General features: G+C 41.1%; 1 protein-coding gene across 2 annotated transcripts in view; it reads left to right on the forward strand.

Annotated features, from left to right (window-relative positions):
• The window catches only part of dapk1 (death-associated protein kinase 1), a 196,848-nt gene that overhangs the window by 79,211 nt on the left and 96,348 nt on the right, over positions 1-21,289 (forward strand). For both annotated transcript variants that reach the window (XM_072281626.1, XM_072281627.1), the window contains exons 3-5: positions 752-973; positions 10,441-10,579; positions 15,295-15,424. In XM_072281626.1, the coding sequence (XP_072137727.1) occupies positions 752-973; positions 10,441-10,579; positions 15,295-15,424 (491 nt within the window). The remainder of the gene's footprint in view (positions 1-751; positions 974-10,440; positions 10,580-15,294; positions 15,425-21,289) is intronic.

The following is a 21,289-nucleotide window of genomic DNA, read 5'->3' on the forward strand; positions in this document are numbered from 1 at the left end:
TGCACTGCCACTCAAGTGCTGAGGAAAAGCTAAGTTTGTACTTGGCACTTGAGTCAGATTCTGAAGTTGACTGGCCCCTATGGGCATTCTACCCTGGCAGGTAAATACGTACAGGAAGGCAGAAAAGAAACCCTAAGACACAAGAAGAGAAGTGAGCCATTCAGCCCATCGAGTCTACTCCATCATTTGATCATGGCTGATTTATTGCCCCTCTCAACCCTATTCGCCCCATAATCTTTGACGCCCTTACTAATCAAGAACCTAGCAAACTCCGCTTTAAGTATACCCAAAGGCTTGCCCTCCACAGCTGTCTGTGGGAATGAATTGCACAGATTCACCACCCTCTGGTTAAAGAAGTTCCTCTTCATCTCTGTTCCAAAGGGGCATTGTTGTATTCAGAGGCTGTGCACTCTGTTTGTTGACTTTCCCACTATTGGAAGCACCCTCCCCAATTCCACTCCATCTAGGCCTTTCAATATTCTGTAGGTTTCAGTGTGATCCCCCTCATTCTTCTAAACTCCAGCAAGTGCATGCTCAGAACGAACAAACACTCCTCATATGCTAGCTCCTTCATGCCTAGAATCATTTTTCTGGACCCTCTCCAATGTCAGCAAATCCACCCAGAAATAGTGTTGTAAAAATTATTATAGCAATACTCGGTGCCCCATCATGTTTACAATGGCTAATACATTTTTAGTCGCACACATGAAATATTTATTTCGACATTATAGTTCTGCCTTTTGTCTTGCAGCGGGCAGTTTGCAATAGTGAAAAAATGCACAGAGAAAAGTTCTGGAATGGGGTATGCAGCCAAGTTTATCAAAAAGCGGCGCTCAAAGTCAAGCCGGCGGGGAGTGAGCCGTGAGGACATTGAACGAGAAGTCAACATCTTAAAGGACATACAGCACCCAAATATCATCACTCTGCATGATGTTTATGAGAGTAAAACTGATGTGATCCTTATTCTTGAACTGTAAGTAAATCTTTAAATTATTTTGCCTTCATCATATAGATGCGTAGAAAAATCATCTTTTATCTGAGGGGGTGATTTTGTTTTCTACACACTATTGAAAAGAGAAGAAAATGTAAAATTCAAAATTAAATTATTCTGTAATATATAATTTTTGATTTTGATTCCAAAGGCTGAATTCTTATTGTGAGGTTGTTAAACTATGATCTGATCTTTGTAGGATTCTACTTCCAAAACTGCTGCTAATCTGAAAAGCTGCCTTCATCCATTCACCCCTGTTTTCTCCTTTCTGTCCCTCAACTAGTAGCTTCTCATTGTGCAAGTTATCCCCTAACTCAGCATGCATTAACCTTATTCAACCAGACTATAGATAATTTCATTAAGGTACTTTGAACACCTTAAATCGACTACATCTATATGTCTTGTCACCCAAGCCCCCACCTCCCCCCCCCAAAGAAAACATGGTTGGTTAATTAAGGCTTTCCCTTTGAAATCCTCATTAATAATTTGTTATGTTATTGGATTCTATTTAGTTTTCCTTCTCCTTTAAAAGAGATTCTATTATCATTCATTGTTCATGCTGAACAGTTTGTATATTTGAAAAAGGTGAACTTTAGCCCAAATCTCTGCAACATCACAACGAACATCTACTTCCGTCTCTGTATTACCTGGCATGGCTGAACACACTCCTGGAGATCCTATTCATCCTTTGTATTTATGGAGTTGCTTTCTTTATTTGTGATGTTGATTAACTAGTTCAGTTTTAGTAGACTTTTCTTCTTTCTGCAGCCCCCTCAAATCTTGGTTTAAACAGAAAATGCTGCTTTTGTGTATGGAAATACCAATGCCTTCAAAAGGAAAATCCTACAAAAGATAATGGATTTATCTCAGTAAATCACAGTAAAGCCCTCCCAACCATTGAGCACACCTACATGAAACGCTGCTGTAGGAAAGCAACATCCATCATCAGAGATTCCCACCACCCAGGTCATGCACTCTTCTCGCTGCTGCCATGAGGTTGAAGGTACAGGAGTCTCAAGACTTGCACCAACAGGTTCAAATACAGTTACTATCCTCAACCATGGCCCTTGAATGAAAGGAGTAGCTACACACACTTGTGCCATCCTTGAAATGTTCCCACAACCAACGATCTCATTTTAAGGACTCTTTACCGCATTACCTCATGTTCTCATCATTTATTGCTATTTATTTATATTCGGATTTGCACAGTTTGCTGTCTTCTGTACTGTGGTCAATCTTTCATTGATCCTGTTATAATTACTATTCTATAGATTTGCTGAGTGTGTGACAAGAAAATGAGCCTCAGGTTGTATATGGTGGTATACATGTACATTGATAATAAACTTACTTTGAACTCTTCCAATGCATTAGGTTCCAGCAGGCCTACACTACTGACTACATTGATTTTCAATTATACAATGCTACTTTTTTATAGAAAGAAAATCTCCAACCTTATTTTCAAATTCTTTCATGGTTTTATATCTCCCTATTGCCTTTGGAGAAACCTGTGGTCCTCCCAATTCTGCACTGTTGATCATTCTCAAATCTAATTGCTCTACATGGAGAGCCATGTCTTCAAGAGGTGAAGGCCTAGAAGTGTGGATTTCTCTGGTTAAAGCGGTATTGCTTTCTGCTACCTTTCCTCCATTAAGATGTTCCTTAAATCCTATACCTTTGATCGGCTTTGGTCACTTGCACGAATATTTTCTTCCATGTCCTAGACCAGATGTTAACAGGAGCAGGAGTAGGCCATCTGGCCCAACGAGCCTGCTCCGCCATTCAATAATGTCCCGGGCCATCAGAGAGGCAAAGCATGCGCACGCCCAGCAAATCCACAGCCACTTCCAGGACAGCGGCGACATGCGGCGCATGTGGAAGGGCATTCAGGACATCACCAACAACAAGACAACACCACCTGCCTGTGCTGGTGACGCCTCCCTCCCAGATGTGTTGAACAACTTCTACACTCGTTTTGAGGCGGAAAATGACATGGCGGCGAGGAAGACCACCCCTCCTCCAAATGACCAGGTGCTGTGTCTTACCGTGGCCAATGTGAGGAGAACCCTGTGCAGGGTCAACCCATGGAAGGCTGCTGGACCAGACAATATTCCTGGCAGAGTGCTTAGAGGATGTGCAGACAGCTAGCAGAGATTTTCACTGATATCTTCAACATCTCCCTGAACAGTGTCGTCATTCCTACATGCTTCAAAGTTGCCACCATTGTCCCTGTGCCGAAGAAGTCTTTAGTGTCGAAGAAGTCTTTAGTGTCCTGCCTCAATGACTACGGTCCCGTTGCACTCACATCCACCATCATGAAGTGTTTCGAGAGGCTCATTATGAGGCACATCAAGACCCTGCTGCCCTCCTCACTGGACCCCCTGCAGTTTGCATATCGTCCCAACCGTTCAACAGACAATGCCATTGCCATCACCCTCCACCTGGCCGTAACCCACCTGGACAAAAAAAAACACGTACGTTCGAATGCTGTTCATAGACTTCAGTTCAGCATTCAACACAATCATTCCTCAGAAACTGATTGGAAAGCGGAGCCTATTGGGCCTGAACACCTCCCACTGCAACTGGATCCTAGACTTCCTGACTGGGAGACCTCAGTCAGTCCGGATTGGAAGCAGCATCTCCAACACCATCACACTGAGCACGGGGGCCCCCCAGGGCTGTGTGCTCAGTCCACTGCTGTTCACTCTGCTGACCCACGACTGTGCTGCAACACACAACTGGAACCATATCATCAAGTTCACCGATGACACGGCCGTGGTGGGTCGCATCAGCAAGAACGATGAGTCAGCATACAGAGAGGAGGTGCAGCGGCTAACAGACTGGTGCAGAGCCAACAACCTGTCTCTGAATGTGAACAAAACAAAAGAGATGATTGTTGACTTCAGGAGGACATGGAGCGACCACTCTCCGCTGAACATCAACGACTCCTCCACAGAGATCGTTAAGAGCACCAAATTTCTTGGTGTTCACCTGGTGGAGAATCTCACCTGGTCCCTCAACACCAGCTCCATAGCAAAGAAAGGCCAGCAGCGTCTCTACTTTCTGCGAAGGCTGAGAAAAGTCTATCTCCCACCCACCCCCGCCCCCATCCTCACTACATTCTACAGAGGTTGTATTGAGAGCATCCTGAGCAGCTGCATCATGGCCTGGTTTGGAAATTGCACCATCTCGGATCACAAGACCCTGCAGCGGATAGTGAGGTCAGCTGAGAAGATCATCAGGGTCTCTCTTCCCGCCATTACAGACATTTACACCACACACTGCATCCGTAAAGCAAACAGCATTATGAAGGACCCCACTCACTCCTCATACAGACTCTTCTCCCTCCTGCCATCTGGCAAAAGACACCGAAGCATTCGGGCTCTCACGACCAGACTATGTAACAGTGTTTTTTCCCCAAGCCATCAGACTCCTCAACGCCCAGAGCCTGGACTGACACCAACCTACTATACCCTCTACTGTGCCTACTGTCTTGTTTATTATTTGTTGTAATGCCTGCACTGTTTTGTGCACCTTATGCAGTCCTGGGTAGGTCTGTAGTCTAGTGTAGTTTTTGTGTTGTTTTACGTAGTTCAGTGTAGTTTTTGTATTGTTTCATGTAGCACCATGGTCCTGAAAAACGTTGTCTGGTTTTTACTGTGTACTGTACCAGCAGCTATGGTCAAAATGACAATAAAAAGTGACTTGACTTGAATAAGATTATGGCTGATCTGGCCATGGACTTATGTCCACCTACCTCCATTTTTCGCATAACCTTAATTCCCGTACTATGCAAAAATATTTTAATTCAGCTGTCCTTAAATATATTTACGTGAGCTTTCTCTTGTGGTGTGCCACATTTCAAACACTTGGTGAAGAAGTGAACTCCCCATTGGATTTAATAGTGGATGTTTTGAATATGCACGCTGAACTTTTGAACTTAGAATTGTGGTCAGCCCGTGGTGATATTTCAAATGGGGTGGTGCTTTTGAGCCATACTTAAATGATTTTATACGTTATCCATACATTTCCAGGTATATGGGTACCATAGTGTCAACTTTAAATGGAAGATTTATGTGTGGTCTCCTTAGGAAATCATTGTATATAAAATTACTTCTAAATCACAAAGGGAATGAACATTCTGCGCTGTGCTGTACCTCAAGTTGGAATCTGCTTGCACAGATACTTTTTCAACTTGTTATTTGTTCAACAGAAGTGGTAAAATATCCTTATACAGAACTTGATATTTTTGCATGCAAACACATCATAAGCAAGCACATTCAACAGTTCAAAATGCTGATTTGTCTATTAATCATTTCAAATTTAGCAGAATTCAAAATTATATTTGAATGATTAAGAAGGAAATGGACTTGCCATGACACATTGAAAATTCAGAAAGATTGGCAGTGAGTTAATCTGTTTTGTCTTCTAAGGTGTGTGTTCTGCTTGAAACCAGAAAGAAGTTATTGTCCAGTGTCATTAAGCAGTGTTATTTGTAACCTCATTTTTGCCATCCAGACAAGCACAAACATACTTCATATTACCATTTGAACCTTGAAAATTTTGATTAAATAATAAATAATTTTAAAAGCTAAATTGAATGAAACTATTAATTTAAATGATCTATTTTTTTTTAAAAAACTTAATACTTCAGGACAATTCTGGGCCATAATACAAAGGTTCTTATTTGGTTTGTCAGTTAATCGCAATGAATGCATAAAATCATGCATGATAATGAGTTTAAATAACCCCGTCTTTCGCAACAGCTTTGCAGACTGCTTAATGCAAATGGGCATCAGATAGCAACACTTTCATCCCTCCCTTCCTGCTGCCTCAGCAGCTCTGTCACCTTAAGAGATCTTTGTACCTGCACTCCAAAGTTCTTGTTGCCTGCATAGCTTAGTATCATTTATCACTGACTGCAACTGAATTAACACTGGCAAGTATCTGAGTACAATAAGTGATCACTCCAAACTTTTTAATTCGAGCTAATGTCACCATAATCCTTCCCGTTATTACTTGTGAGGCATCTGTCCTGTTTTAAAATACCTTTTCCTATCTCAGCATAGAACACTGTCATCATCAAATTTATATTAAACTAGTATAGGTTCTGTATTTCTCACCTCTGCCTACACGAAGGTAAGAAGAGTTCTTCTACAGAAGATAGTGTTAAATGCTGCCTTTTAGGCAAATATTAGCAAGCATTAAGGCTCGAAAATTCCAATTAAGACAAAAAATGCCTTGCTTTATATTGTGATAAGACTGATCTATTACAAACAATTCTTTTTCGACTTCCACATTTGAGTAAATGCAGTAGTTTACTGGCCACGTTATCAGATCAATATTCAAAGGTCAAGTCTAATGATCAAAAATTTCCATTCTACCTTTGTAGCCAGCGAATTAACGTTCAGTTAAGTAAAACTGGAAAAGAAAATTAATATCACCAATTGTGACTGTGAAACAATTGGCTCTGCGATTAAAACCTACGTAGTTCCTTTAGAGGAGAAATCTGCTCCTCTGGCAGCATCCCAAGCTCACAGCACTGTAGTTGACTCTGTAAACAGTCTTTTGAATTTGCCTAGCAAGCATCTCAGTTCAGAAGCAATTAGGAATGGGCAGCAAATGCTAGTCTTGCCAGAGCTATCTGTATCTACTGAGTGAGTAAACTTTCCACTTTTTCCCGAGCTCTCCGTGGCCCAATAAAACCATAATAACCTCTGATGCTTTGGAGTAATGCCAGGGGAAATCTTCCGAGGTATTTTATTTACAACAAAATCGCAATCTTGTCGTTTGGAAATGATGGTTTGACATCTGGCCCGCTGGATGGTGGTCCTTTTAAACTGGGACCTCCATTGTCTGCGATCCTTTTAAATGTATAGGCTCTGTTTCTGTAGTTTGGCTTAAAGTCACCGGGACCGGCTTCCTGCGTTTCCCTAAAGCTGATTGGGTCCGTGATGCCTCAGCTTGCTTGAAGCCATCCAGTGGTTCACTGCTATGCAACACACATCAAAGTTGCTGGTGAACGCAGCAAGCCAGGCAGCATCTGTAGGAAGAGGTGCAGTCGACGTTTCAGGCCTAGACCCTTCGTCAGGACTAACTGAAGGAAGAGTTAGTAAGAGATTTGAAAGTTGGAGAGGGAGGGGGAGATCCAAAATGATAGGAGAAGACAGGAGGGAGAGGGATAGAGCCAAGAGCTGGACAGGTGATAGACAAAAGAGATACGAGAGGATCATGGGACAGGAGGTCCAGGAAGAAAGACAAGGGGGGGGGGGACCCAGAGGATGGGCAAGAGGTATATTCAGAGGGACAGAGGGAGAAAAAGGAGAGTGAGAGAAAGATTGTGTGCATAAAAAAAAAGTAACAGATGGGGTACGAGGGGGAGGTGGGGCCTTAGCGGAAGTTAGAGAAGTCGTTGTTCATGCCATCAGGTTGGAGGCTACCCAGACGGAATATAAGGTGTTGTTCCTCCAACCTGAGTGTGGCTTCATCTTTACAGTAGAGGAGGCCGTGGGTGGACACGCCAGAATGGGAATGGGATGTGGAATTAAAATGTGTGGCCACTGGGAGATCCTGCTTTCTCTGGCGGACAGAGCGTAGATGTTCAGCAAAGCGGTCTCCCAGTCTGCGTCAGGTCTCGCCAATATATAAAAGGCCCCATCGGGAGCACACATTCTTTCTCTCACGCTCCTTTTTCTCCCTCTGTCCCTCTGAATATACCTCTTGCCCATCCTCTGGGTTTCCCCCCCCTTGTCTTTCTTCCCAGACCTCCTGTCCCATGATCCTCTTGTATCTCTTTTGCCAATCACCTGTCCAGCTCTTGGCTCTATCCTTCCCCATCCTGTCTTCTCCTATCATTTTGGATCGCCCCTTCCCCCTCCAACTTTCAAATCCCTTACTCACTCTTCCCTCAGTTAGTCCTGACGAAGGGTCTCTGCCTGAAACGTCGACTGCACCTCTTCCTACAGATGCTGCTTGGCCTGCTGCGTTCACCAGCAACTTTGATGTGTGTTGCTTGAATTTCCAACATCTGCAGAATTCCTGTTGTTCACTGCTATGCATGTTGGTTTAATAGCATTTTATTGAGTAGTGTTACACATGGTAAATCAGATTATGCATTTATTTTCTGAGAGTTTTACTGCTTCATTTTTAGGATGATAAGGAGCTTTCATTTGATCTCATTGCTCTCCTTGTTACCTACTAGTTTCTTTTCAAATTCCAGTAGTGTAATGTGGAATTAAGTTTGTCAAACTTTTTATAAATAATTAAGAGTATTTAAATTGTATAATTACAGAGATTAGAAATCTAAAGGGTTAAAATATTAAACTACAGGGAGAATGAACCTTATGAAGGAGCAAATTCAGATCTTAAAATTTGGCCATATTGTTGAGAGTAATGAGGAAAATGTCAGATTGTAGGAAGAATTGGAAGGCCTGGCTATTTGGACAGAAATTACCAAATGGAATTTAATCCAGAAAACTGAAGTAACGCATTTGGGAATTCCAGTGCCATAAAGGAATATACAATAAACAAATGGGAATTTGGAGTGTATGTGAATGAATGAATTGACTTTATTTCTTACATCCTTCACATAGGTTATGTCTCAGTCTAAATGGGCGATATGCAAATTATAGTAATTTGTAATAAGTAGTATGTACAGTCAGATATACAACAGGTCAGTCAATATAACATAGAAATACAATTGTGTCAGTGTGAATTAATCAGTCTGAGGGCCTGGGTGGAAGAAGCTGTCCCGGAGCCTGTTGGTCCAGACTTTAATGCTGCTGTACCGTTTCCCGGATGGCAGCAGCTGTCCACATATCTTTGAGGTGTCAGGACAGATCATTAAGATATTTAAAATGGGACGAGCGTAAGAACACGTGAATTGGATGACTTACCTTTAATTTGCTGAGGTATAGTATATGAGAGCAATTCAATTGAGGTATCTAAACTATGAGAGGTCTGGAAAGAGTAAGGATCCATTTCCTTTTGATCAAAAGCTAAGGGATATAGATTTAAAATTAGTGATATAAGCGTTACAGATGAGGAAGAAAATCCACTTAAAAGATTGTTAGGATCTGCACCTCAAACATCAAAGTCAGGTTTATTGTCATATGCACGAGTACATGTATGCACAGATGCAATTAAATGATTGCAGCAGCATCACTGCAATATAACATTCACAAGAGGACATATGAGCATAAATTATACGCAAAGATAGCAATTAGAACAGATAAAATAAAGTACTTTTTTGGTAGAGTATTTCTTTTGGTAGTCGATGATGAAACGATCATTATTTAAATAAAAAGAACTTGGGTCTGTGCTCATGCAATAAATCTATTAGGCCAGGTATGATGGCTGTAAATGCTTTCCTGTGTGCTGTAAAAGAAATGATTCTAAGTACAGGAAGGACATAAAACAAATTTGGTTTAGTAAGAGAATAAAAGCAGTAATGACAATTTGGTTTCTCTTATGTAAAAATTATACTTTCTGAAATTCAGTTTGTTGTCGTGTTAAGCTGAAGCGGCAGTGCGGAGAAGCCGATTATTGAGTAGGAAGCGGGGAGAGCAGAGATGAAGTCAGAATGCAGACCCACTTAAGTGTGGGAATATAGGTGCTGGGAATTACCAAGTGGGTCTATGAGATGGACTGGATAAAATGGAAAGATGTATAAAATTTGAATGAAACCTTAAGTAGATGTGAGTTTTTCTATGATGCTCTACTTGAAGAACTGGAACATTTAGACCCCTTAAATATTTGAATTAATTTACTGTATATATTAGTGTCGTTTGGTTTGAAAATATGTATTGGTTCGTCCTGAAGAACTCCAAGTACAGTCAGTGAGGCAAAATGTTTAACAGTATGATGCTTTTAATGTATAAATAGGACTTAAAAGCTAAATCTACCCCTCAGCTTTTTTTCTCCAGTCCTGCCGAAGGGTTTCAACCCAAAACATTGACTGTACTTTTTTTTCCATTGATGCGCCTGGCCTGCTGAGTTCCTGCAGCATTTTGTGTGTGTTGCTCAGATTTCCAGCATCTGCAGATTTTCTCTTGTTTTTAAAAGGGTTCTGTAGGTTTCAGTTAATTTTAATGTTGTACAGGTCAAGAAGTGTCAACTTTATAGTGTTCATTTTTCTCATATGTAAAAAGTGCATATTGCTTGGGTTAATCAGCTATTAACCTCTGTTGATACAATTCTTAAAAATGGGCTTGAATCTTCTAACCAGATCAAAGTAATCCCGTATCAAAGTTCTAAGGGCTAATAAGAGCTTGTTTTTGGAACAAGTTCCTTTAGCTATCAACCAATGGCATTATCACTTCCAAAATCACTCAGGGCAAGTAGCTGTAACTGTGCAGTCTTAAATGGGATATTTTATTTGGGGGGTTTTAAGACTGGTATGTTTGAGCAATGGAAACATACCTCTGATATTACTTTTCTTTGATTAATTTCAGTGTGTCTGGGGGAGAACTGTTCGATTTTCTGGCTGAGAAAGAGTCCTTGACAGAAGAGGAGGCAACAGAATTTCTGAAGCAGATTCTTAATGGTGTCCAATATCTCCATTCCAAGTGTATTGCACATTTTGACCTTAAGGTAAGTCCAGAGTGAGTTTTTCAGCTTTTTTTTAATGCATCAAGTGAAAAATACTCATATTTGATCATGCTTAAACCACAAAATAACTTTTATACGTTCTTGAACTTGAGATACATTAGCCATGGCATGGAAGAGTGAATGGTTAAATTGATACACTGAAAATTGTTATGCACTTCTCTTCCCAATAACTAAAAGCTGATGCTAATTATTTTCCTGTCCTTATTTACTCCCTCTCATTTTAAAAGTTAGGAAGGTAAATAGGTCATAATTTTACCTAGTTGGACTTTCCTCCTTGCAGCTCTCAAAGTAGGGAGCTGTGGTTTCTCATGACTTTAAGCTAATGTTACCATACTAGAGTGGTTGTAAAAGTCCTTGATTGATAAAGGGATTAAAGGCTGTGGCCAGAAGATAGGAGAATGGAGTTGGGTTAAAAAAAAGTGACAGAACACTTTTGAATGACCAAATGGCCTAATTCTAATCCTGTCCCTAGATCTTAAAGAGATCAGATCATTAAATATTGAATTATTTGAATGAAACCATAGTGAAATTTCTTTCGATACCTTTTCTCAAGTAATTTGTATTATTTTCTGAGCTGATGTTTCTGTTATAACTTTGAGGAAAAAGAGTGTTTCAATGTAAGCACAAAATAATTGTTTTATTTGTTGCAAGTGGATAAATATTAGATTTTTTTTCTTTTATAGTTTTCTTGATTTGGCCACAACATTAAGAGTTTAGTCCTATCCTTTACAATTTGTTGCCTCTTCCAGGCTCTACCTAATATCTGACTGGAAGTTGAGTGATTGGAAATGAAAATAGAATCGAGATCTTGGGTATGAATGCTGCATTCATTACATACTAATGGGATGGAATTTACAACTGTGGTTGTGAGCAACCCACTCAGGCTCTCCGTAGTGGTTTTGACAGTTTTTCTTGGATATACAGTAGATTCACCGTACAAATCTTTCCCCAAAAAAAAACCTCAGTAAAATTTTCAAAATAATCGTTGTCATAATATGAAATGATACTGTCGATGGCTCTGGCACCTAATTTTGCTAAATGGAGTTGGGAAGCAGATTAGCTCTGACCTAACTGAAGGGCCTAACAAACAAACGAATGATAGAATGGACAAATTCCTCATGAAATAGATGTTACATGTTCAGGCTTCCCAGACTATGTCCGACAAGGAATGGCATTAGCACTATGTGCTACTTCTGCATCGTATTTGTCGGTGTGTCTGGAGGTGTTGACCTTCTACACCTGTTCTCGTTGTTGATCACTTCGATTTTCAAATCCATTATTTGCTAAATTGATGAACTACCCTTCCCTCAACTTCAGTTTTGAACCAAATCTCACTCCTAAGAGGCATTTGCACTGAATCCATAATATTAGTAGTGACAGTTCAAAATCCATTCTACTTTCATACTGTTGATTCTATACATCCCACCCATAATAAAAAATGACAAATAATGATCATCTTTACTGCCAAGTGAAGCAGCAAATGATTTTTTTTTACAACCTGAGAATAGTGAGATGTTTTCACAGGAAACATCTCACAGTGGCTTCACACCAGCTCGATGATTGCAAGAACACACTGTGTTGGATGATGAGTTTTGAAATCCCTGCATACTCGATGTACTCATCAGTATTTGGATAGTAAATGGTTGCAATAACAATAGATTTTAGAAATGATGTTATTTTTCAATTGCCTGTTTAAAAGGATATTGTTACCATCAAGAAGGGGGTACAGAAACCTGAAGGCACACACTTAGTGATTCAGGAACAGCTTCCTCTCTCTCACCACCCCCGCCACCATCTGATTTCTGAATGGACATTGAATCCATGAACACTACCTCACTTTTTAAAATTATTTCTGTTTTGCACTATGATGTTTAATTTAACTATTCAATATACATACTTAACCATAATTCATTTATATGTTTTTCATGTATTGCATTGTACTGTTGCTGCTAAGTTAACAAGTTTCATGACATGTGCTCATGATAATAGATCTGATTCCAATTTCGTTCTACCTCTGTTCTACTTTTATTAATAGTAAAAAACAATAAATAAGCAGCAACACTCATCCTTTTATGTTAAGGGCCATTATTATAGGTACTAATTCATTATACCATGGCACACAATAGAATTTTTTAAGAAGATTATGGCCAATTTGGTTCACCACCCCTGTTCTAATGTATTTGTTCAGTCATTAGGTTGAGTCCAACTGTTTGTGATCTCATGGACCATAAGGCCCAAAAGTAGATTGCCAGGCCTTTCCTCCACGCAGATACTGCTGCTGCCCAGGTTGGGACCCGGCTGGGTTTGAACTCAGCACCATCTGCCTCGAAGTCCAGTTCTGATGCCACTACACCACTGGCCGGCCCAGTGTTCCAGGGTATAATAGCTGGAAAAGCACAGTGGTGTAGATGTGACCTGGCCTTGTACAAATCTTGGACAATTTAAGAAAGGTGCCCCTATGTAAGTTAAAATGTTCTATTTTTAAAAATAAATAAATACCTGCCCCACTATTCACAATATTCACTTTCATTCTGACTCTGGTTTATGGTTTTAGTTCCACCTGAACCTGTCACTGTAAGTTGGCCTGTGAAACCTATGGTCTGACAGCCTTTTCAACGTGTACAAGAAAGCTGCATAATGTTCTTTACATTTTATTTGATTTTTTTTTGTTTTGCAAATTGAATTGTACAGTAAGGACAGAATTGAAAAGTACAGCAATCTGACTTGTCTCATGTTTCAGGATATGTGTTAGCTGCTCACTTAGGTGGGAAATGTATATTTGGAATATCTGCCAGTTTGCAAAAATGTTGCTTATATGAGAAAAGCAATCTCAGAGAGAAAAATGTCACGAGTGCAGGAATATAATAGCAGTTGATTGAGCAATGCATATCATTGACTCTGTTTTCAGCTAGATTAATTAGGAATAATGTGCATGCATTGGAAGACTTATGTATGTAAAAGAAAACTGCACAGATTTGTTTGTGTATTCTGAACTGCAGCCAAATCTCATAAATCAATAGGGAACTATAGTGCTAGAAATGTTTGTTTCTCCAATAGTCAGTTGAGTCCGGACATTAAGTACCTAGGGATTGGAAACGGTGTGTTATAACTTCTGCTTTATTTGTACCATACAACTTGTTTCAAAGGAGAAGTGGTCAGTTTAACAGCTGACACCTCCCCTGAAATGTTGAGAAATCTTATGCAACCAATGCAGCAAAGCAATTATTAAGCACAAACATAGCTCCTACAAAATACTGATAACTTATTAATACTTTTTGCATTTACTTAAAATAAGCCTGTTCTGTGGTGGTAAATGGATCCTTGTTGCAGCTAGTTCCGTTTCTGAAGACCAGAAGCTGTATATGCAGTAACAATCAAAATGATTAATATGGGCAATTCAGTAGCATCTATGGGATATTCTTTATCAACGATGTGTAAACATGTATTTGATCTGTCAAATAAACGTATTCAATAGAAAATCTCAAACTTAAGTTCAATAAAGACTGAAAAGAAAGCAACACGGTGCTGAAAATAGGAAACAAAATACTCGATGATAGAGACGTGGTTACTGACAAGCAGCACAGATTTAACAGATGTTTCCTGTTCAGTGTTTGCCGTTGACTAGTCGAAAGGTTGAAGAGATAAAATAGGTTCATCAGGTTGTAATTTTTCCTCGGGTTGTTTAATCCTCCAGTGTTAAGTGAAAGTGAATTGTTGGGTCCTGGTTATTTATTTATTGAGATACAACATGGAACAGGCCCTTCTGGTCCTTTGAGCCTGGCCACCCAGCAACCCCCTGATTTAATCCTAGCCTAATCACGGGACAATTTATAATGACCAATTAACCTGCCAACTGGTACATGTTTGGACTGTGGGAGGAAGCTGGAGCACCCGAAGGAAACCCACGCAGTCACGGTGAAACCGTACAAGCTCCTTACAGACAGTGGCAGAAATTGAACCTGGGTCGCTGGTACTGTGGAACGTTGTGCTAATCACTACACTACTTGGCAGCCCTGTTGTACCAGAAGTCAACAATACTTGGGAGATTCGTATTGACTCTACATTTGGTTAGGTTTAAATCAGAGTTTGATTTGTCATTAGAGTTGAGAAGAATGTGGAAAGGCCAGAGTTTTTCTCCCTTAGTATACAGTGACCAGTACTGGGGTGTATGATGTAGATGCTGATTTAAAAACTCAATTGGACATTGCAAAGGCACAGTGAAATGGTGAGATGATAAACTTTAACAATTTGTTCACGAAAGGTTAATAGTTCAGATGAGGGAATATAGAGCTACCATTCACTGGAGCCTTATCTTTGCTGTAGTTATCATCTTCAGTGTAGGTGAAGCCAAAGGAAGTGTCGGTGAGGCAAAAGTGCTAAGCATGCTTTATATATGGTAATCACTCAGATTTTGTAACTGAACAAATATAGTAACAGCATTGAGAGATGTACAGATTCTACCTTGTACCTATAGACATCATCTTAGAACAACAGAGAAGTGTATTACAAAGCAATAACTAAAACTAAATCTTCCTGTTTATTTGAATGTACTGTTACTTTTTTGAAGTTGTTTTTATGCAAAATGACAAGTTTTCACAGTGAATTAATTTAAATCGTACATGCTGTTTTTGTTCTGCTTCATTAGAGGAAACAAACTGATACTTGAATTCCTTCCATGACCTTTTGCTTTTCTGCAGCCTGAAAACATTATGTTGCTAGATAAAAAATCGCCCAGCCCTCGGATTAAACTCATTGACTTTGGTTTGGCACATGAAATTGATTTTGGGCATGAATTTAAAAACATCTTTGGAACTCCAGAGTTTGTTGGTAAGTATCTTGAAAGATATCTCTGAAACCGGCATAGAAATCCCGATTTTTTTTTTTTTCCCTCTCTGTTCATGGGCTGATGAAATTTCGTTTTCTATTATTTGAGATGTAGGCGCTTTGTGAAGGTGTTATATAGTTGTGCCATGTTCTGTTTGTAACAAGTGGGAACTGGACAAGTGGGTCACAAGCTGCAGTGGAGTTGATGATATCACTATGTGCATGCTGAACACTACCCAATATGTTATGGCGTGAAACAATAACAGCCTGGGGGTCAATAAATTAAAATGTTAACAAAACTGACAGTTGTATAAGTAGACCAGTGGAGCAGTTATGGTTGTGTCTGTTTCACATTTGGTAATGAAAGTTGCACTAGACCTCAAGTTTTAAAGGTCTGGGCTCTGCATTTCCTCACTCCTAACTAGAATGCACATATAAAACTGGAGCCTTCAGTGTGGTTTATTCTGGCATGCAGTGGAATTTATCTACCAGTTCTGGAATGCACGGTTTCTCTATTTGTTATTCTGATTTTGTCCCCGCACACTCCGCTGAAAGGTTAATTGTAACAGACCACCTGACCACTTTTGCATCCTGTTTTCTGGTGACTCCTCCATGCTTATTACATTCTTATTCAGAAATAATGTGAGCTTTTAGTCATCCTATAGAAGATTAAAATTGCAAAATAATCTGCCCTTGGAGTTGGTTGCCTTGTATCATTGCTGACAGGGGCCGAAGAACCTCCTGCCATCATGCGTCCAATGTCATTGGCATTTGCAAGGAACCAACACAAAAAGATTATTGAGATTTTCAACAGTGGGAGAAAATAAGAAAGGGAGCAGTGAATTTTTAAGTGTCTCTTTTCCCAGTTATTTGATCTTAGGCTGTGATTAGTCCGAAGTTAGAGTAATGAAACAGCTGATGCACAAATTTAAAAACACCCACATTTAGAAACATAGAAACATGGAAAACCTACAGCACAATACAGGCCCTTCGGTCCACAGAGTTGTGCCGAACATGTCCCTACCTTAGAAATTACTAGGCTTACCTATAGCCCTCTATTTTACTAAGCTCCATGTACCTATCTAAAAGTCTCTTAAAAGACCCTATCATATCCGCCTCCACCACCGTTGCTGGCAGCCCATTCCACACACTCACCACTCTCTGAATAAAAAACTTACCCCTGACATCTCCTCTGTACCTACTCCCCAGCACCTTAAACCTGGGAAAAAGCCTCTGACTATCCACATGATCAGTGCCTCTTATCATCTTATTCACCTCTGTCAGGTCACTTCTCATCCTCCATTGCTCCAAGGAGAAAAGGCCGAGTTCACTCAACCTATTCTCATAAGGCATGCTCCCCAATCCAGGCAACATCCTTGTAAATCTCCTCTGCACCCTTTCTATGGCTTCCACATCCTTCCTGTAGTGAGGCGACCAGAACTGACCACAGTAGTTCAAGTGTGGTCTGACCAGGGTCCTATATAGCTGTAACATTACCTCTCGGCTCCTAAATTCAATTCCACGATTGATGAAGTCCAATGCACTGTATGCCTTCTTAACTGCAGTGTCAACCTGCGCAGCTGCTTTGAGCGTCCTATGGACTCGGACCCCAAGATCCCTCTGATCCTCCACACTGCCAAGAGCCTTACCATTAATACTATATTCTGCCATCATATTTGACCTACCAAAATGAGCCACTTCACACTTATCTGGGTTGAAATCCATCTGCCACTTCTCAGCCCAGTTTTGCATCCTATCAATGTCCCGCTGTAACCTCTGACAGCCCTCCACACTATCCACAACATCTCCAACCTTTGTATCAGCAGCAAATTTACTAACCCATCCTTCCACTTCCTCATCCAGGTCATTTATAAAAATCACAAAGAGTAAGGGTCCAAGAACAGATCCCTGAGGCACACCACTGGTCACAGACCTCCATGCAGAATATGACCTATCTACAACCACTCTTTGCCTTCTGTGGGCAAGCCAGTTCTGGATCCACAAAGCAATGTCCCCTTGGATCCCATGCCTCCTTACTTTCTCAGTAAGCCTTGCATGGCGTACCTTATCAAATGCCTTGCTGAAATCCATATACGCTACATCTACAGCTCTTCCTTCATCAATGTGTTTAGTCACATCCTCCGAAAATTCAATCAGACTCATAAGGCACGACCTGCCCTTGACAAAGCCATGCTGTCTACTCCTAGTCATATTATACCTCTACATGCTCAGGCTTTTCGGTCTGCTGCAAGTCATCACTACAATCACCAAGATCCTTTTCCATAGTGAATACTGAAGTAAAGTATTCATTAAGTACCTCTGCTATTTCCTCCGGTTCCATACACACTTTCCTATTGTCACACTTGATAGGTGCTATTCTTTCACGTCTTATCCTCTTGCTCTTCACATGCTTGTAGAATGCCTTGAGGTTTTCCTTATTCCTGCCAGCCAAGGCCTTCTCGTGACCCCTTCTGTCTCTCCTAATTTCCTTCTTAAGCTCCTTCCTTATAATCTTCTAGATCTCTAACATTACCTAGCTCTCTGAACCTTTTGTAAGCTTTTCTTTTCTTCTTGACTAGATTTATTATAGCCTTTGTACACCACGGTTCCTGTACCCTACCATAACTTCCCTGTCTCATTGGAACGTACCTATGCAGAACTCCACACAAATATACCCTGAATATTTGCCACATTTCTTCCGTACTTTTCCCTGAGAACATCCGTTTCCAATTTAAGCCTCCAATTTCCTGCCTGATAGCCTCATAATTCCCCTTACTCCAATTAAACGCTTTACCAACTTGTCTGTGCCTATCTCTCTCCAATGCTATGGTAAAGGAGATGGAATTGTGATCACTATCTCCAGAATGCTCTCCCGCTGAGAGATCTGACACCTGACCAGGTTCATTTCCCTATACCAAATCAAGTACAGTCTCTCCTCTTGTAGGCTTGTCTACATATTGTGTCAAGAAACCTTCCTGAACACACCTAACAAACTCCACCCCATCTAAAACCCTTGCTCTAGGGAGATGCCAGTCGATAGTGGGAAATTAAAATCTCCCATCACGACAACTCTGTTATTATTACACCTTTCCAGGATCTGTTTCGCTATCTGCTCCTTGATATCCCTCTTACTATTGGGCGGCCTTTAAAAAACACCCAGTAATGTTATTGACCCCTACCTGTTCCTTACCTCCCCCCACAGAGACTCCATAGACAATCTGTCCAAGGCGTCCACCTTTTCTGCAGGCGTGACACTATCTCTGATCAACAGTGCCACACCCCCACCTCTTTTGCCTCCCTCCCTGTCCTTTCTGAAACATCTAAAACCCAGCACTTGAAGTAACCATTCCTGTCCCTGAGCCATCCAAGTCTCTGTAATGGCCAGCACATCATATGTCCAAGTACTGATCCATGCTCTAAGCTCATCCGCTTTGTCCACAACTTGTGTTAAAATAGACACATCCCAAACCTTCGGTCTGAGTGCGTCCCTTCTTTATCACCTGCCTATCCTCTCTCTCGCACTGTCTATAAGCTTTTTCTATTTGTAAGCCAACCTCCTCTTCCCCAGTCTCTTCAGTTCAGTTCCCATCCCCCAACAATTCTAGTTTAAACTCTCCCAGTAGCCTTTGCAAACCTCCCCGCCAGGATACTGGTCCCCCGGGATTCAAGTGCAACCCATCCTTTTTGTACAGATCACACCTGTCCCAAAAGAGGTTCCAATGATCCAGAAATCTGAATCCCTGCCCACTGCTCCAATCCCTCAGCCACGCATTTATGCTCTACCTCATTCTATTCCTATATTCACTGCCGCGTGGCACAGGCAGTAATCCTGAGATTACTACCTTTGTGGTCCTGCTTCTCAACTTCCTTCCTAACTCCCTGTAGTCTTTTTTCAGGACCTCTTCCCCTTTCCTTCCTATGTCATTGGCACCAATATGTACCACGACCTCTGGCGGTTCTCCCTTCCACTGCAGGATATCGTGGACGCGATCTGAAACATCACGGACCCTGGCACTTGGGAGGCAAACTACCATCCGACTTTCTTTCCTGCATCCACAGAATCGCTTGTCTGACCCCCTAACTATAGAGTCCCCTATCACTGCTGCCATCCTCTTCCTTTCCCTACCCTTCTGAGCCACAGGGCCAGAATCTGTGCCAGAGGCACGGCCACTGTTGCTTCCCCTAGGTAAGCTGCCCCCCCCCCACAACAGTACTCAAACAGGAGTACTTATTGTCAAGGGGTACAGCCACAGGGATACTCTCTAGTACCTGACTCTTCCCCATCCCCCTCCTGACTGTGACCTACTTGTCTGTCTCCTGTGGCCCTGGTGTGACCACCTGCCTATAACTCCTTTCTATCACCTCCTCGCTCTCCCTGACCAGACGAAGGTCATCGAGCTGCATCTCCATTTACCTAACTCGGTCCCTTAGGAGCTGCAGCTCGACACACTGGGTGCAAATATGGCCATTCGGGAGGCTGGGAGATTCCAGGACCTCCCACATCTGACACCGAGCACAGAAAACTCGCCTCACACAGATACTACTACTTTTCCGCAAATAACACTGGTAAACCTACCTCACCTCGTCCCATTACCGCCTAAGCCCGTTGAGCCAAAACCCTCTCACTGCACTGGATATGGTGGTATTCTTTTTAAACCTTTCGCGCTCTACTGGCTCACGTCACGCGCCTGCGCAGTCTCGCCTCTCTTTTACCCTGAGCTGGAATGTTTGTAAAGTCTTACATCTTCAAGAGTTTAACTTTTAATATTTCCACTTGTCATGCTTTTCATAACAATATATTTGAAATAAGGAGTATTCATGTTTCAAACTGTTGACCTTCTCTAATTGTGTGGTTGAAAAATTTAATGCACAATGTAGAAGTGGTTTAGGAGAATCCCGATTTTGTCCTTGACAGGGGTGCAGTGCTAGCTGGAGCACACCGGAGCGCATCCGGCACATCTTTAAGAAAAAAGCCGAGATAAACAAGCTAATTAATTAGGTGCCGCCGCCGAGTGGATTTAACAAGATGATTTTGCTCACAGAACAGCCACTCGCCAGATTTTTTTTTTGTTTTTGGCACCATTCTTTGTAAACTCCAGAGTCTGTTGTGCGTAGAAATCGCAGGAGACCAGCAGTTTCTGAAGTACTCAAATCACCCTGGGCGGCACCTAATTAATTAGCTTGTTTATTTCGGCTTTTTTCTTAAAGATGTGCCGGACGCGCTCCGGCTAGCACTGCACCCCTGGTCCTTGACATGTGTCATGTTAACTAATCATACAAACAATTGTGCAGGTGGTATTGCATTTGCCCTCCATGTGCTTGACCTAGGACAGACCAAAGGGCAAAAAAAAACAAAAAATGAGGGCAAGAATTTTCCATAGTCGATCATCTTTCTAAAACTTGCGATGTAGATCTTATCCATGGACAACCGATCAGCAAGAAGTTTCTTAACCATAGTCTCTTAATGCAACATATCAAAGAGTACATTTTGGCAGAGAATTAAGGAACCGTTTGTTCCATCGAAGTGTTTAAACAGACTGGGGAGAAGTGTTAATTATAGATATCACCAAACGAAAATGCCACAGGTAAAGCAGCAATGAAAAAAGCCAGCTAAGTTTGAGTTAATACTTGAGGAGGAAATTAAAATTAGAGAAGTTGTATCAAACTTTGTTCTAAGTCCACAATTTGAAACACTTCAAACAGTTTTGATCTATATATTATGGAATGATAGAGGGGCACTGGAAAAGGTGCAGAGAAATGTCAGCTTCAATGATACCAGAACTGAGGGAGCTAGCAGGAAATATTCCTCTAGAAAATACAACAGTAAGGAAAGACCTAATGCAAGTTTTAAGATTGAGAAATGGTTGA

The sequence above is a fragment of the Mobula birostris genome, chromosome 17 (genome assembly GCF_030028105.1).
Source record: "Mobula birostris isolate sMobBir1 chromosome 17, sMobBir1.hap1, whole genome shotgun sequence".
Lineage (NCBI taxonomy): Eukaryota > Metazoa > Chordata > Chondrichthyes > Myliobatiformes > Myliobatidae > Mobula > Mobula birostris.